Genomic DNA, 11,756 nt, shown 5'->3' on the forward strand with positions numbered 1-11,756 from the left:
TGACAGTTGTGACGTTACAACGTAAAGAAGCAGTATGTATTCTTTATTGCCTCATAGTGATAGAAAAATAGATTGATTATTGATTTAAATAAGCAAAAATACATCACATCAACATGATTTTTTGTAAAATACTCGTAGCTTACATAAGATGAGGCTCAACTAAAATTAGCTGGCATAATTGTCCGTCATCTTGTTGCTAGGGGTAGCCTAAAACCTCAAAAAGGCTTGGCAAAAAATTCGTAAAATGGTGCAGTTTTGTAACTTTGCGTCTCCATAGTTTCTATTCTTCATGGTGCTTTTTAGCACTTGTTTTCGGTTTCACGACAACATACAGCGACACCGAGTGGACAGATACTACACACTGTCCTTTTAAAGTTCGTTATGGGGAAAGTGATTTTATGCAAGTGTACCCTATCACCAGGGTTGGGTAAGGTTAAATTAATTTTGGATTACTCAAATACCAAATATGCTAATAAAAGACAAAATAAATATGAATAAAATTATGACTCACAACACGTGGTAAGCTTTCTCTCCTGGCTTTGAACTATTTGATCTCCGGCAAAACTAACATAAAATGCGACAGAAACAAAATGAAAATAAATCCAAACAGCTTGCCAACATCATTTTTGCCGTTCCATGTATTCCATTACTCCCCAAGCCTGCACAGAATTTACCAATTGTATTCATATTTAGTTTTTGTCTTTTATTAGCATATTTGGTATTGGAGTAATCCAAAAGTAATTGAAAGTAATCCAGTTAAAGTAACCCTACCCAACCCTGCCTATCACATATTAAAGTTTGTTGAATTTTGTGTCGAAAAAAAAAACGTTTACTAGCTAATTAGAGGGTGAACACTTCAATATGCAGGGTGTTTCAAAGGAGATATCCTCCATTACAGAGTACATTAAAAAGTAAAATTAAAAAGCATTCGTGTTGAAGATCTTAAAATATATTCGTCAAAATTTGAATGAGAAATGTAAAAGCATGTGTAAAATGTGAACAATTTGAGTCAGTAATGCAGCTCCTGCCAAACACACTGAATCATAACAGTCTCCAGCAATTATTCAAAAATATTTTTATATACAAATGTTTCGCTTGTGAGTTAATAGAGGCAAATACATATATTTACTATAAAAATAAATATTTTAAAATCAAAGGATATAACACGTTTTGAAACACCCTGTACAAAAAAAGGTCACTGTGCTTCAGTCAGGGCTGTCAAACTCATTTTAGCTGGGAGGGCCACATAGTTGAAGAAAACTCTCACAGGGGCCACAATTGTAGATTAAAGAGAAAGTAAGAAAGAGGGGGGAACGAAAGAGCAAGAACGACCAAAATAGGAAGAAAGCGAAAACAGAAAGAAAAAACGAGAGTGAGGGAAAAAAAGAACGAAAGAGTGAAAAAGAGAGAAGAGAGAGGAAGAGCAAAAGAGAAACAGAAAGCCATCAAAAGACAAAGAGAGAGGGACAAAAAGAAACAACGAGAGAGTGAAGGTAATAATAAGAATCAAAAGGAGAGAAGGGAAAAAAAAACACTGTGAGAATGAGAGAAAGAGAAAGTCAGAATAAAAGGATAAAAGGAACGACAGATGAAAAAAAATTGAGAAAATAGGACAAGAGAGGTATAAAGAGAAAGTAATACAGCTCCGATTATTTTGCAATTGGCTCATGCGCCCGATTCAATCATTTGGCGGGCCCGATATGATACAGCATGTTTGACACCCTTGGCTTGCGCAATACATATAAGATCCTCGTCAGGACATCATCATTTGATTTCCTTGTGACTGTAAATGGAGTCATAAATAAAATGAATGTTGCATAGTGATGTCTTGTGATTGAGTAAAATGTGTTCCTAGAGGTCATTTAGATCTTCTCTTTGGGCTTATGTGTCACTTTAAGAGAACGTCAATAAACGATAAAACAGCAGCAGTCTCAAGTCAAAGAAAATCAAACGGTCCTATTTATTCACATGTGGCCTCCTCAGGTTGCGCTAACCACGCCTTCTGCGTGGCGGCGAATTCCCGGACCTCCGAAGGAGTGCGAATGTACGACTCAATCTCACCGTCTGAGATTTCCTCATCGCCGGTGACGTCTTGACGCCCTTCTTCTGGCGCCCGGAACCGTTTTGTAGGGCGGAGAACACACGGAGGTGCGAAAAGAATCCTCTTCCCCCAGTTGGGTTTCTGTTCTCTGTTATCGTAGGACTCACTATCGGTTCGCGCCTTCTCAAAATGTAGACGGGTCTCGCTGGGGTTATGATCTTGGGGCTCAAGATGTTCCTCTTCATGGCAGAGCAGCGTGTCCTCACGCAGGGTCTCTTCATGGCTTTGCATTGCTTTCCGCAGGAGAGCGTACCTGTTCTTTATAATATCCTCCACGTGCTTTACCACGTTCTCTGGCGTCACCGTTTCCGTCACCCAGGGGATCTCCTTACCCAGTTTGCAGAGCGTGTCCTTGATCTCGTGCACTCGCTTCGCCACGGCGCTGTTCTTCTTCACCTTGGCGAGGTGACAGAACTTCTCCAGGGAGACTTTGAGGCGAATGCGGTTGGGGTTTAGGGACTGCCAGGCCAAGTAGACGGTGGCAGTCATTAAGGGGGTGGGCTGACGTCCTGTCAGGATCCAGGATTTGGCGGCCAGCTCCACGAGAGACGAGGCCCGTTTGTTTAATTCCTTGCAGTCTTCGGCGAGATCTTCGTGCACGTCCTGGGAGCTGATTTTGTATCTGAAAAGAGTAAAAAGGGTAAGAAAAAAACAATAATAGACCCAACGTTAACAATCAAACAACTAATGACATGAATAAGGAAGAAAAGGACATTGCACCACAACTATAGTGGTGATCTTAGATGTCATTTGACCTTACGGTTTTATTGTCCTATACCCAGGGTTGGGTAGGGGTACTTTAACTTGATTACTTTCAATTACTTTTGGATGACTCTAATACCAAATATGCTAATAAAAGACAAAAGAAACTAAATATGAATAAAATGACTAAATTTTGTGCAGGCTTGGGGAGTAACGGAATATATGGAACGGCAAAAACGATGTTGGCAAGCTGTTAGGATTTATTTTCATTTTGTTTTCTGTTATGTTAGTTTTGCCGGAGATCAAAGAGTTTAAAGCCAGGAGAGAAAGCTTACCACGTGTTGCGAGTCATCATTTTATTCATATTTAGTTTCTTTTGTCTTTTATTAGCATACATGGTATTGGAGTAGTCCAAAAGTAATTGAAAGTAATCAAGTTAAAGTAACCCTACCCAACCCTGCCTATACCCTCTGTACTAATGATGTCTTCTTTTCCTTTAGAACCAAGTTGGATACACTTTTTATGGGTACTACCACTTCCCAAATTATAAACAAATACACAAACATATATAAAAACACGAAAATATCCAAAACTAAACTTGTATCATATATTCAAAATGGAAATAAGTAAAGAAAAATAAATAATCTCATTTATTTCAAACTGCAGAAAATGTCAACATAGAACAGGTGTGGTGTAAGGCAGTTTTGGTCCTTTTAAATTTTCATTTAGTATATTTATCAAATTTATCTAATCGGAATACTGTAATCCTTGTGTATTGCAGTTATTGGGGATCTAGCTAACACTAACTTTTTTTCACCAGTTATCAAGCTAAATCTGGGAATTATTACTAGCTAGCTGCCTACCTTTGCTCTAAGCTTTGTATCAGGCTGTTAAGATGGCTTTTTGCGCTTTTAGCTAGCTATTTAGACACTTTTTAAGTGTTTTTTAACCTGTTTACCTTTCTAGCTTACTATCATGCTAACCTGTTAGCTATTTAGCTAGCCATCTATCCAAGTCACCTTTATAGACAAATCTATCAAACTGGGTGCAAAAAAGTAACAAAAAAAGAAGCTCTCAGCTTTTAAAGAGTTAGAGACCCCTGTCCTAAAAGGTGAGACGAGTTGTAAAGGTTTAACTCGCCTCTTAAATTGGTCAATCAATTATTTGTTCAAATAATATATTGACCAGCCAAAATTGCAAAAGGACGTTCTACAAAGTATTAACTAAAAGAGGGGGAATATTTTTCCAATTTTCCATTTGCTAGCACAATATAAAATATTGAATATGTTTGGTTTGTTTTCACAACAGTGGCTTGCATCTTGTTGATTATAAGGAAATATTTTGATTTTTTTCTTTATCTATATGTTTGAAGCCTGAAATATGGGAATACAGAGACCCCTTGCTACTTCTCGATTCGGTTATTGTTGGTTCACTCATTGGAGGATTTTGAATTGAATTGATTTGGTGTTTATTGTCATTGATATCATTATATCATGCATTGTGGTTTGTTAAACAGCAGAGACTGATTAGGGAGTGTGCTCTTTGTCGAGTGGTTGTGACTGTGTGCGAGGTTGGTAGGAATGCCTGTGTGTGCGACTGTCATAGGCTAGTGTATGCTGTCAATCAAACAGTGGGCGGGTGCAGCCTCCGTTAGCCTTTAATGGCCCGTAACACAAAAGAAATTCATCAATTAAATCAGAATCTGGTGAAAGTCAGAGGAGCGCAACTAAATCGTGGTTGCATGGTGCGGGAATCAACTGAGGCGGCGCTGTGAGAGAAAGCAATAAGGAGGCTCCAGGTCTGGACTAGTGCTACGGCTAGGCTAACAACTCTGCTAGGGCAACGCCAGGTCCATTACCCATGAAACTCCAATAACGTTTTACTTTTGTATCATGACAATAAAACAATTAATTCAACTGCAATCATGTGATGTTTACTATTTGAAGCTTTATAATTGTTTAGTCAATTATGCTTATTTGGTAAGGATGCCATCTCGAGGTAAGTTTATAGGGTTCCTATAGTCAATACTTTTAAATGAGTTTTGATTTCAAATTTAAGATCAAGTCAGCAAAAAAAAAAAACTGGAAACGAACAAAACACAATACATCGTGCATTGTACATATTACCCTGGGATGCTTTTAGCCAAGGACAGCCACTTCTCATTACATGGACACGTTCCCATAGTCCAAAGTAATCGTCTCTGTCCCAAGTTGCTATGTGTATTGTGGGTAGACCGAGAACATGCATCTACTCTGAAAAGCCCGACTGAAACCACATCACTGTTTTGATAGTTCAGTTATTGCGGTCACGCGATGTTGCCATGGAAGTAAATTGGTGAATTATTAAAAAGGCAATTGATAAATCTTACTGAATATTTTTAGTCAGACAAATATTAATCTTATTAATGAGTTCACATTTTAAGACGGCAGCACGGCGGCGCAGTGGTTAGCGCGTGTGCGGCACAGTTCTGAGGTAATGAGATCGAACCTCCTGTGTGGAGTTTGCATGTTCTCCCCGTGCTTGCGTGGGTTTCCTCCAGGCACTCCGGTTCCTCCCACATTCCAAAAACATGCATGTCAGGTCAATTCGCCGGTCCAAATTGTCCCTAGGTGTGAATGAGCGAGCAAATTGTCTGTCCCTGTGTGCCCTGCGACTGACTGGCAACCAGTTCAGGATGTCCCCTGCCCGAAGATAGCTTGGATGGGCTCCAGCATCCCCGCGACCCTACTGAGGATAAGCGGTGCAGATAATGGATGGATGGACATTTTTAGACTTTGGATTTATGAGATTTTAATATTAATTAAAGTCTTATTTTTAGAAGAAGGAATTCAATACCTTTTAAGACTTTTCAAATATCCGTGGTTCAACCCTTTTGGGCCTTTTATGAAGCTGCGACGATTCGTGTGGATTTTCCTATTTTGCGGGTGGTTCTGGTCCCCATTAACCGCAAAAACCGGGGGATCTCTGTATGTCAATGATTTCTTGGGGGGTGGGGAAATACTTTTGCAAGGAGCTGTTGGTTTGGCAGGGAAAACAAGACACGAGCTCACTCTTGACAGTGCGCCTCCATGATGTCGCTAACACTTGTGAGCGGAGCCTGTACTTTAAGAACCTTCATCATCTCCTGGTAGACGGCCCCCATCAACGCGATGTCAGCCTCCAGCAGGCAGGCCACGGTGCTCATGGTGACGGGCCAGTTCAGCTGCCTGCAGCTCACCAGCACACAGGAGCCGCCCAGCAACTCTTTCTTCTGCAGGCTCACCTTCAGGAAGCTTTCGTGCTCGTAAGCCTGAGCGAAATACGAGCTGGACAGCGCCTCGATTTCAGAGTTGACGCGGAGGACTCTGCAGAGGGCTTTCAGTCGCTGCTGGCCTGTGTGGGTGAGAATCCAAATATACATGTGATACCTCTTTGTACAAGCTTAATTCAGTCCAGGATCGTGCTGATAGCTCGAATTGCTCGCGAGATAAGCAAATGTTCCCGATGTGGAATAATTAAAAACTATTTGGCCCATCCTTGAGCCCCCAAAATGATCAAAAGAACCCTAAATAGCGATATAACGCATCTTCCAGATCACTAAAACATATTCAAATGGTAATGAATAAAATAAAATATTAGGGCGGCACAGAAGATGAGTGGTTAGCGCGCGACAGCACAGTTCTGAGGTCATGGGCTCAAATCCAGTCACCAACCTTCCTGTGCGGAGGTTGCAGGTTCTCCCTGTGCTTCCTCCGGTTTCCCCCTACATTCCAAAGACATGCATTTCAGGTTAATCGGCCGATCCAAATTGTCCCTAGGTGTGAATGAGCGAGTGAGTTGTCTGTCTCGGTGTGCCCTGCGACTGGCTGGCAACCAGTTCAGGGTGTCCCCTGCTCACTGCCCGAAGACAGCTGGGATGGGCTCCAGCACCCCTGTGAACCTACTGAGGATAAATGGTACAGCTGATGGATGGATAGTATAAAAATTAAAGGTACTGCAGTGAAGAGTTGTGGATTTTATTGAAAATGCCAACAATTAAGTACAGTATTGAAGTGACTGTTGGTATGATGTGTAGTGTAACGGATCACGATTGCTACAAAGCACAAGGAAGAATAAAAAGTACGGAGACTCGTGACCAAACCACAAAATTGTTCTAATTTTCTTGCCAAGCCTTTCGCAAGGTCTTTGCTTCTTTCGGGTTCTCACGGCAGCAAGATGGCCGACAACTACGCTCAGACCCACCTTGATGTACTTACTGCCCGCAGACAGCTGGGATGGGCTCAAGCTCCCGCGATTTTGGTGAGGATAAGTGGTGCAGATAATTGATGGATGGATGGATGGATGTAAGATATTAATGAAATAAAATGAGAATTTGTGATGAGGGAGCTACTGCATTGAAGGTGTGAAAGAGCAGGAATAGGGAGGGGGAGGCTGCGGGAGTTACAGCGCGCAACTAATCTACAGCACAATTTTGTACTTTTTTTTTCCCGTTTCAGTTTTCATTCAACACTTTCTTAAGTCCTTTTAGCTGATCTCGCAACGCAATCACTTTCTACAGGTCTTTTGAGGAAAAAAAATACTAAAATGAGATTTTTTTTTGGCCCTTTGTCAAAGTGGTACATAATTGTGTAAGGCAAGAGAGCTGTCACAGGATCAGTTGAGACTTTTTCTGGATCTTTTGTTTATCAACAAAATTTGCAACTCCTTTCTACTTATCTGCTTCTCTGATTTGTCCTTCGCTTCACTGTTTTTTGTTTTTTTTTTGCAACCGGAATATAACATACTTTGGAAATTATTCCAGCAAATGGCCACGTAAATTCTTCCGCGGCTTTGCGATTGGCACTTGCTGCATCTTGGTTGTACTCCTTGGCTTGGTCACTCACTCGAACACTGCACTGGTGTTTGTCTATTATTTCTTGCTTCATTTCAATTGTCATCATTCTCCTTTTTTTCCCAGACACCTTACCGTTTCCCTTCCTTGAACTCATAGCTAGGGTAAAAAAAAGTCACAAAAAGGAGATGCTATAAAATATGATTTAAGAGATTTGATCAAAAATAACTTTCTGCAGCATACAGCAGGTATAACCGGGGGCACGGTATCAGGTGCCTAATGGTGCGAGGTGCATGTGCAAATTGGACCGAGCTGTTGGCGGTGAGCAGTCACAACCAATGAGTTGTCTCTAGTTAAAGCCTCTGGGACTGCTTATAAACTGGATTTTCCTTCATAAAGTGAGTATGATTTTTCTTAAATTTAATAAGAAACAAAAACTCATGTATCAAAATATCATATGTAGAGGTGCTCGTATAAAGAGGTACAGCGCCCCCTTTACAAACAAGCTACCTTATTTAGGTTGTTGGAGCGAAAATCTTACCTGATACACAAGAGAAATCCAAGTTAAGAGAATTTCGATATGGAGCTGAGTGCTCAAGACCCATCACCGTGAGCATCAGCTCGTCACAGTTAGCACCGGCGTTTTTCGACATACAGACCTGTGTTATTTAAAATCCTATTGCATCTCCTTTTTTGGCATTTAAAAGGTACAGTAACTTTAATTAAATTCAGTGCTTACGAATAGTCAACAATCTCTCTTCTCCCTTCCTCATTCCTCAACAAATTTGTATACACCTCCCTTAGCAACTGCCGACTTCCTCCGTGGTAAAAGCTCATTATAAATTCGCATTTTATTTAATTTACATTACCTTAATTATCTTATTACTGAATTTTAGGTTCTATTACTATTTGAATGTGTTGTAGTGGCCAGGGAGATGTGTTTTATAGCTGTTTAGGGTTAACTTGGATGATTTATGGGCTAATTTGTCTGAGATATGAGAAATTCTATATATGAATTTGATACGGGAACATGTTAATCCCGTATGTAGAGGGGCCAATCAACTTAAAAAAGAACACAGAGAGGCACCACTCCCACGAAAATGTAGCTCTATATATTTCTATTTTCCATTGGACTCTCTTTTTCTCTTTTTTTATTTTCACTCCCTCTTTTCTCTCGCATTCTCGTGTCTTTTTTCTCTTTACTCATTTTTCACCCTTCTAATATGTCTCTCTTTTCTCCATCTCTTTTTCTCTCTCTCTCCTCCTCTATTTCTTCCTCTTTCTCTATATTTGTTTCTTCATTCACACTCTTTCACTCCCTTTATATTTTTGTCCCTCTCTCGCTCTTTCATTCTTTCCCTTAAATCTACTGGTACAACCGCAGTGAGTTTGTTTTTTTACAGTGTTGCCCCAATCTTAAATTGAGTTTTACACATTACATTGTCAGAATATGGGCTATATGAAATGAAATGTTTATTGAAGGTATTGTTGGATACATTAATCAAAACATGACACAAAAAGAAAAACTAATGCTGAGAGTGAGCATGGCCAAATATGGTCACCTTACGCCCCCTCCCCTAAGGAAATTTGACAGATCTGTTTCTGCCAACCTTTGCTTAAAGGTTTGCACCGTATTTGCACTAATAACCCGGTCAGGCAAAAAATTCCAAATATTTGGTATCCTGAAAGAAATAAAGTTTCCGTGCAAGTTGCTGGTAGGTCTAGGCACCCGTAACTTATATCTGTGACCACGTAAACCATCAACACGACAGAACTCAAAAAAAATGATCAAAAGGCACATCGATCATTCCATGCATCTTATCCGATTATTGCCTGCGTGTAAACAAAAACAATGTGAATCGATATTGGGAGTTTTAATTATTTTTCCAAGCCCCAAGAGCCTTAATACATTTATAGGGTGGTATATTCTAAAGAATTATATCTTACCTTTGATCTGGTTTAAACATGGCTTCTTAGCAACAGCTGTTGTGCGGCTGTAGCTGATATCTGTTAAATTTGACAATAGAAAAAAAAAGTATAATAAATTCACACGGATATTATTTTTATTTCCATGTTCATTTGCTACCTGTGCCTTCAAAAGTATCGTGAGTAAGAGCCCCTTCTGACACCACAGCGCCGCAGTCAACACAGACCATCTGCCGCTGAGTGTGATGGTCGTCTTCTACAATGCTGGACGAACCGCAGCATGGACATTTTGAAACGACAGTAGACATTTTCTGTCATCTAGAGTTAAATACACCGCTAGAACTGGAAAAGAACCTTCTTATAAAATGATCAAATCCGGACCGAAGCACTAGACCGAAGTTGCCGTGAGGTAAGCTCAAAATAGTTCCGGGTGGAAAACAATGCCCGAAATGGTTCTGCCTTCACTTAACAACCAGTAGTCGTATTTATACAATTATAAAAAATTACGTTTACAAATTGAAAATAAAATCTGCTCATTGGTAATGAAACCACTGACCATATATTTATGTCATGTCCAATTATACAAAGGTTTTGGCAAGCTATTCAACCAGCAGCTCCCGTGTTATTTTCGATTGTTCTCAGCTCAGGGATGCTGCTGGAAATGTGAATTTCCCTTCGGGGATGAACAAAGTATCTATCTATCTATCTATCTATCTATCTAACTCTAGATCACTGCGATCACCTCCACTTTTCCTACTCTTAACGGGAGATCACATTAAAATTGGACTTATCGTAAAAACAAGATAATGGAAGCTATGTGTTTTATTTAATGTGCAATTAAATTTTATATCCACACAAAAAATATATCAAAAAGGTAAATCCATTTTTTGAATTGTAATCGTGTTTTTGCGTTAAATGTCATGATTACTGATGTGATTCAACTGCGTCTGCTCATTTGGCACCAACAGCCGCGGGTTCTGATTGGCTCTCTGTTGCTATTTGAACCCAGTCCTGCCAATCCCTTGTCAGTCCGTCTGCGAAACTCGGTGTATACTAGGAAAGCCTTTTTTGACCCTGACTCCCACCTGTCCCGTTTTTGCTCCCGTCTGTCCCTGGCTACCACCTGTTTTGATCCTGACCACGTCTGCCCTCCGGTCCCGACTTACGACCTGTTTTTGTCCCCGACTACGTCTACTGTCCCCTTCTGGTTTACGACTTGTTTCTGACCCCGACCACGCTTTGCACTCCCAGTCCCGGCTACCGACCAGTTTTTCTGTCCCTGACACCGCTAATGTTCGCTACGGAAGATCCGCTTCCGTGTTCAGATCACAGTCCGAATCAGAGAGCGATTGGCTTCCCGTGTCTCGCGAGCACCGGATGTGGGCGCAGGCCTTCCTCTTCTTTCAATAAAACTTGTGGTAAACATCACGCAATTGGGTCCTGTTTCCGTTCCGGTCCTGACATTAAATCCTTGAATATGATAAAACATTCCCAATGTGGAAATTATATATAAAGAATCTGCCTGTTGAGTTCAACGTGTTCTGATTATTTTTACTTGATTTTTGTATTTGTATCCCCCTGGCCAAAATAATTCTCCAGGGCACAGTCCAAAGAGGCAGTAGAAGAGAAAGATAGAAAAATAACTGGGTCGACAACATCAAGGAATGGACTGGTGCCAACTTTGCCATGACCCATAAAACCCAGACCAAAAACCATGAACATTAGAAAAAGCTGTGCAGAGTTCTGTGCTCATTTATGCCCCAAGACCTTGGCAGTTAAGGGATCTGGGAACTGTGATCACTGCACCACTTGGTGTTCCCTTGAAAATTTTCAAGATTATATTTTTTTAGTTTTATGCCAATTCTGTTTGTAATTATGCAATGTTAAATATAAAGCATTTAAAAAAACGTATACAAAATCGTTTATTTTTATAAAAAAGGACATAACCCGATGAAAAAAAAAACTGTACATTTGAAAATGACAGAAAAACAATTTTCCATTATAATTTTAGACAATATTGAATAAAATGCTGAGATTAAAAACAAGATGGCAATTTTACTATTTATTTTGGATATATTTTAAAAATGTTGAGTGATGCATATACATTTTTAACACTTAGTTTTTCCTTATATTGTATATCATTAAACAAACGCACAAGACTGAAAAATATATATATTTCCCATGATTCCACTTACTTGGGAATTTTGTTGCTAAATG

At 40.0% G+C, this 11,756-nt stretch overlaps 1 protein-coding gene across 1 annotated transcript; it reads right to left on the bottom strand.

The window, feature by feature from the left end:
- Positions 1-26: 26 nt before the first annotated feature.
- Positions 27-10,005, bottom strand: brf2 (BRF2 general transcription factor IIIB subunit). The gene is made up of 4 exons (XM_088319699.1): positions 9,700-10,005; positions 9,561-9,620; positions 5,854-6,175; positions 27-2,723 (listed from the first exon to the last, which is right to left on the bottom strand). The coding sequence occupies exons 1-4, from the start codon at positions 9,845-9,847 to the stop codon at positions 1,961-1,963; spliced, it is 1,293 nt and encodes a 430-aa protein (XP_088175825.1). The 5' UTR covers positions 9,848-10,005; the 3' UTR covers positions 27-1,960.
- Between the last annotated feature and the right edge of the window lie 1,751 nt (positions 10,006-11,756).

This window comes from Urocampus carinirostris, chromosome 16 (genome assembly GCF_059441175.1).
Source record: "Urocampus carinirostris isolate Australia breed hairy pipefish chromosome 16, RoL_Ucar_1.0, whole genome shotgun sequence".
NCBI lineage: Eukaryota > Metazoa > Chordata > Actinopteri > Syngnathiformes > Syngnathidae > Urocampus > Urocampus carinirostris.

Bases quoted from the DNA above. Each gene is read 5' to 3' on its own strand.
- brf2 (XM_088319699.1), bottom strand. From the start codon at position 9,847: ATGTCTACTGTCGTTTCAAAATGTCCATGCTGCGGTTCGTCCAGCATT. The intron at 9,621-9,699 runs GTAGCAAATGAA...CAAATTTAACAG, and splicing joins CGATACTTTTGAAGGCACAG to ATATCAGCTACAGCCGCACA. The intron at 2,724-5,853 runs GTGAGCTCGTGT...TACTCTTTTCAG, and splicing joins ATGGAGGCGCACTGTCAAGA to ATACAAAATCAGCTCCCAGG.